The sequence below is a fragment of the Miscanthus floridulus genome, chromosome 9 (genome assembly GCF_019320115.1).
Source record: "Miscanthus floridulus cultivar M001 chromosome 9, ASM1932011v1, whole genome shotgun sequence".
Classification (NCBI taxonomy): Eukaryota; Viridiplantae; Streptophyta; class Magnoliopsida; order Poales; family Poaceae; genus Miscanthus; species Miscanthus floridulus.
The window spans coordinates 20,535,765-20,541,764 of NC_089588.1; the positions used below are offsets into that span (position 1 = coordinate 20,535,765).

General features: G+C 47.4%; 1 protein-coding gene across 3 annotated transcripts in view; it reads right to left on the reverse strand.

Moving 5' to 3' along the window:
* The window catches only part of LOC136483523 (disease resistance protein RGA5-like), a 62,390-nt gene extending 57,225 nt beyond the window's left edge, over positions 1 to 5,165 (reverse strand). For all 3 annotated transcript variants that reach the window (XM_066480607.1, XM_066480606.1, XM_066480608.1), the window contains exons 1-3: positions 5,031 to 5,165; positions 4,057 to 4,941; positions 1,421 to 3,499 (exon numbers count right to left, since the gene is read on the reverse strand). In XM_066480607.1, coding sequence (XP_066336704.1) covers positions 1,421 to 3,499; positions 4,057 to 4,883 — 2,906 coding nt within the window. In that variant the 5' untranslated portion in view covers positions 4,884 to 4,941; positions 5,031 to 5,165. The remainder of the gene's footprint in view (positions 1 to 1,420; positions 3,500 to 4,056; positions 4,942 to 5,030) is intronic.
* Positions 5,166 to 6,000: the final 835 nt, after the last annotated feature.

The window sequence follows — 6,000 nt, forward strand, 5'->3', positions numbered from 1 at the left end:
TCCATTTCTCATGCTTATACTAACTATTTCCTTGTGAGGGATGAGGTGGTGGTGGATCAACCATTTCCATACTCCATAAACCAAACAAAAAAAGTGAAGAGTGAGATAAGATGATGGATCACTGACGCAACTCAAACATAGGGATATGTTAAGTCCCGGGATGACAAGTTCCCGATCGAAGGACCCCTCGACCGATCCCTCCATGATCGCTTGGGGGCTCAGGGGCTATACCCATCGGGTACGCTCACGCGTACCCTCCGGCAAAGGATCAGGCGAAACCCGAGCACGCCCTTGGCCTCTGCTCGGGGCTCGGGGGCTCACCCGAGATCCCGGCTCCCGATCAACGACGGCTCACGCTTGATCCTCGACTCCGCTTCCAGTTCGAGCCAAGGGTCGGACTAGGACCTAGCGTCCCAAGCGTTCAAGGCTCGAGGGCTCCTCGACGCCGCCCCGATCAACGGGCGCGGCACAATCGCCCACTCCTCCGACAAGGTCACTCCCGCGGCATGACACAAGAAGACAAACCTTCCATCGGCTCCAGGAGCTTAGGGGTTCCAGGGCCCACTTGCCAGTCCCTCAAGCTGGACACCTTTGCCACCAAGGAAGCCTCCGAAAGGTGCACATGGTGGAGGCCGGTCCAAGCCGGCAACCTCTCTGACGGCCAGTGCGTCAGAACAGAGCAGTCGGACGATGCTCGAGGCTCCTCCGACTCCACAACAACGGTGAGGTCCATCCACGCCGCAGCAGCACCCTCCTGGGCTCCGGCGCATGTAGACCATATGCTTAACCTCCAAACCGCCTTGTACCCGACCTACCTCAGTTTATAAGAGGAGGTCAGAGCCTACGAGAGGGGAGATGACGAATCAAAACAGAACTGAGAGATCCAAACAGAGTCCTCCGAGTCAACTCCGAGCTCTGCATCGAGAGCAGAACAACCCAGAGAGGAGCAACCGAGAGCTCCTCCCCTCCGTCCTTCTCCATCGCTGGGGAAGAAAACTCACCGCCGACGAGCCATCGGATAGCACCGAGCGATCGCCTTCCAAATCTCTTACACACTCTTGTTGTAAGCCCCCGATTTGGGTGCTCTCGAATACAAAGAACTTCTACTGCTGGACGTAGGGCCCCGATAGTCCGAACCAGGATACATCGCCGTGTCTTCTCTGTGTTCTTGAGTCCACCCGAGCCACCGGAGACTCACACTCAGTGACACCCGACGAACAACAATGCTTGCCGCGGTTCCGACCCCGCGACAATCACCACATTCCTTAGATCAAACACATCCTAAGTAGGTCTCTCCAATCTATAATCTAGTCTACTTCCAAGCCCAATCTGCTCGCTAACTTTCTTGCGGTGATTACCCCTAATGAACACATGGGAACACATTGCCATGATAAAAGATTTACTGCATAAAAATCCATACCTGCTATCAAGGTCTTTGTTTGTACCTTCTGCACAGTCTTTCTCTATAATCTCATGTTGACCTGATGAACCTTCCTGTTGCCCCTGAGGCAACATATGTAAAGGATGATATTCTTCCTCTATGAAATCTACCGATTGTGAGTCAACTCTAGGATACCTTGGATGCTTTCTAATGGTGTCCTCAAATGATAACTTGACAACCCTTCTGTCAGATTCATCACCATCTGGGGAGACCCCAATTCGTCCAGCGACCTCCTGAAGGTTTAACAGGTGCTCAATGCCATTGAGCACTCTGCCATGATGCTCTCCTCTATGGGCATTGAAACAAAGTTTGAGCCTTTGAAGATTGGGCATGGCCCCTGCCTGAAAAGACAAGCACATCACACCGCATGTGAACTTGAAATACTTGAGAGCTGGGAATGCCATGGTGCTGAAGATGACGGTTCCAGTCAGAGCTGTCCACACATACAGTGAGAAAACTACAAGGGAAGGTAATCCAGCAATGTTATTAATATCATTTCCCTGCAGTTCTTTCACCACAATTTTCAAAATGCGGAGTTTGTGCAGTTCACCAAACCGAGTGGGCAATCTGGAAAAGAAGCAAATTGGTGGCAACAACTCAAGTCTCTGAAGAAAGATGGAAATGCAGGAGATACTGCTCGAGGTATCAAAGAAGAAGGATGTTGTTAAGGCATCAGGAGTCAGGGTGAGAGATTTAAGATTGCCAAGTTTCCCAAGAGAAGAAACTAGCAGTATCAGCTTTCTCTTCAGATGGTTACTGGACAGAACTGCAGAACAGGTTAGATGAAGATGCTGAAGGTTTGTCAACTGCCCTAAGCTCCGTATATTGTCTTCAGAGTTATATCCGAGGTCAAAATACCACAGTGTACTTAGGGATTTGATGTGTCCAATCCCATCCAGTTGCTTTGTTGCATCTCGAAGACCAAGATGCAACAGACTTGGAAGATGGACAATATCAAAAGGAACTGCAGATACTCTTGCATCTATTTCTAGTGTTTCCAAATAATGTAGCCCTTGCATCTGTTCTGGTAGTTCAACCATGATATCACTTGTAATCTTCAAATATCGCAGTTGAAATAATATGTGAATTCTTGAGAGGTTCAAACTCATGTGCCCATCATGATTGCCCCAAAATTCAAGGATTAGAACTCGGAGATGCTTAAATTCCACAATTGGAGGCATACACTTTAATAATCCAAAGAAACCAATTGATCGCAATTGTGACATTGCTATTACTGCTGGTTGGTTTGCATATTTTGCACTACTAGATCGGAAGGACAGTCGATGGGCCTTTGTAGAAAGACCTGTTATGGGTTGAGAGTAATCTATTGCAGCAATAAATTCCTCTTCCTTGGAATTGTGATTAATAACATCAAATATAATATGGTGCACTGTACAGGACAAGACCTCATCATTGTAGTCAATTTTCATAGGTTGGATCATTCCCCTATTGACAAGTTCCTCAAAATAGCCCTCTGCAATTTCCTCTCTGTCTTTTCCTTGTTCTGCATTAATAAAACTTTCAGCTATCCATTGCTTCACCAGATGAACCTTCCACATTATGTAACCCTCTGGGTACATACTGAAATACAGCAGGCATGTCTTCAAACAATGAGGAAGACTATTGTAACTAAGGTTTAATATTTTTTTCTGGATCTCTTCAACTGTATGACTTCTATTAAGAATGGAGCATAAATGATCATGTACATGGTACCACAGCTCTGAGTAGTCTATGCTTGCTAAAAGACCAGCTACATGGATGAGGGACAGTGGAAGACCGCAACATTTTCTTATAATACCATATGAAACTTCTTTCAGTTCATCAGGACATTGTTGTTCAGAGCCAAAAACTCGATTGAAGAATAAGTATCCAGAGTCTTGAATGCCAAGAGGTTTCATCTTCAAAATATTATTTGCCATATAACCACAACACTTAAGAGCTACATTCATGTTTTCTGTAGTTGCTACAATTCTACTGAAATTATTTCCCTCTGGAAAAGCACCTCTTACAATGTCCCATGCTGTTTCTTCCCATAAATCATCAATTACAATGAAGTACCTGTAAAAAAAATAATATAACAAGTATGTTATATCAGGTAGAAGTCTATAACAACCAGATGAAGATGATAAAGTATCTAGATAAGTATGGTGTTCGAATTTGAATAAATGAGAGAGCGCAAAACACGTTTGTATGTCACTCACATTCATCCATGAATCTATAACACTTATATCTTAGAACTAATAACCCATGCAGAGGCAACCAAGTTGGACCAGTAGGAAAAATCAAGCTCTACACCTTAGGTTACACATAGTGTAGGGTGTGGGTATGTGTTCCCAAAAAGGATTTTCTGCATCTTAGACCGTATGTAGTAGAAACTAGTAATCGCAGTAAAATTTCACATAATAGTTGGTGCAGTTGTACATAAGGTAGTAAGTGGCACCATTCGGTAGAGTCAAACCACAAGTATTTTGGATAGTAAGATCTGAGATACAAGAGGCTTCCTCTTCGCAAAACTGTTTAATAACCTACTTAATACTATCAAGTAATGAGTCCACTAAGCCATTGTAATAACTTCGACGCTGGGAAAGCTAAAAATAAAGTGGCAAACAAAATACCTCTTATGTCGGAGTTGTTCCTGAATACTGTCAATGAGGCTCTGCACTGTACCAGCAACAGAGGGTAGTTGGTGGTGCGGCTGAACTTGGGAGAGAATGCTCCCAAGAAGCCTTCTCATGTCAACCTTTCGCGAAGCATGTACAAATGCTTGCAACTCAAATTGGCCTCTAAGTTCACGGAAAATTTCTTTAGCAAGAGTGGTCTTACCAACACCTGCAGGTCCGACAATGGAAACCACTTTCAGCTGCTGCTCAGCTTCCCCAGTAAGCATTTCAATCAGTTTGATCCTGGAGGCCTCGATTCCGACAAGATTGGCCGCATCTCCATACAACGCCGGAGCCCGGCGGTGCTGAGTGATCAGATTCATATGCTTCGGGCTGGAGCAACAAGCGTCAAGCTGGTACCTTTCGAGCCGCTCGCTAGCCTGCCACAGTAGATCCCTCAAATGGGCAATCTTGGCGACCCTTGTGCTGCGCCTCGGCGGCGCCGGAAGCAGAGCAACCTTCACGCGACCAACCCTATGGCTGCTGACAGATTTTAGCTTGGCACCGGCGTCTGTGCGGATCAGCATCAAGTCGTCGACAAGGTCTTCTATATGGTAAGACAGTTCTCGCGCCTCCTCCATCCAGCACTTGGCCCTGAGGCTGGGAGTATCCAGCATCGATAGATCCACGAGGGCGGAGCTTACTTCCTCTAGATCTTGCTTGAGGAGTCCGATTCCATCCTTCACCCTCTTCCGTAGCCGGGATTCGGGAGCTAGCAGCAGATCGAGCTTCCTGAGAACAGGGCCCATGGCGCCCAAGGAGGAACTTACTGCAGCCTCCATTCCTTACCGAGGTAAGAAAGTTAGGCGAGATGCAGAGCTTAATCCGACATCACTAGCCCTGCAGATCCAAAAATATGCAGAAGAAAAAAATGAAAAAGAAGCGGGAAACTCGGTGACGAAGCAAGGAGGAAGGTGATGACGACCTACCTGAGTACGGCAATAATGGAACAATACCAGCGCTGCAAGAATCAACATGGTGGACAACTTGACATTACCCAACTGGACATCATCGATCATTTTTGTTTATAAAAAATAAATAACCAGAGATTCTTGACAGACGACAGCGGCCCCAACGCACTTGCACGTGCGCGCGTGCTTCTTTCGTAGCTACCGAAGCATTTAAAACCGAGTACTCCCTCCCTCCGATTGGCCCGTTCGCTCGGCCGAAATTGGCTAAAAAAAATCAAAGCTGAATTGTTGTGAGAAAAAAATACTATTTTATCTGGAAAAAAGAAGCCTAACAAGTCAGCACATCACACCTATCAAAAAGTCAAACTCTTTTTATATTTTACTAAGTATATAAAAAAGGGAAAATTATGTTATCGTCCTTGTCCAGTACTTCAATTGTGATTTTGCTTCTGTTTTCAACTTTGTGTTTCTGCCCTTGTTATTTTGAACTGAACTATCCGTCTATCCCTACTTTGGATGTCTGTCTGATGCCCAGTGAATAGATGAATTAAAAAAATTCCAAACCTGAAAAGAAAAGACCAAATGCCTACGCTGCCCTTTATCCCTTCCATGTTGTTCCTCGACTCCTCCAAAACACTGACTCCTCCAAAACAAATCGGAGAGGGAGCGGGCGGCGCGGTGCCTGTCGACGGCGTGGGCGGTGCGGGCGTGCGGCGGCTCCCGGCGGCAGCACCCTGACGCGCGGTTTGGGCTGCAGGGTGGGCGGGCGTGGCGGCCGCACGGCCGGGCTGCAGGCGGCAGGCCGCGGCGGCCGTGTGCAGTGCGAGCGCGCGGCCTCCTCGCCGGCCGGCGATGCGGGCACGAGGGCCACCGTGGGTGCCAGCGCCGCCGCAGACGCGAGCTTGGTCGCAGGCACGAGTTCCAGCGGGCACGCGTGGTTTGTCGAGGTCACGGCGTACTGCTCCGGCAGCCGACGAAGGAGGAAGAA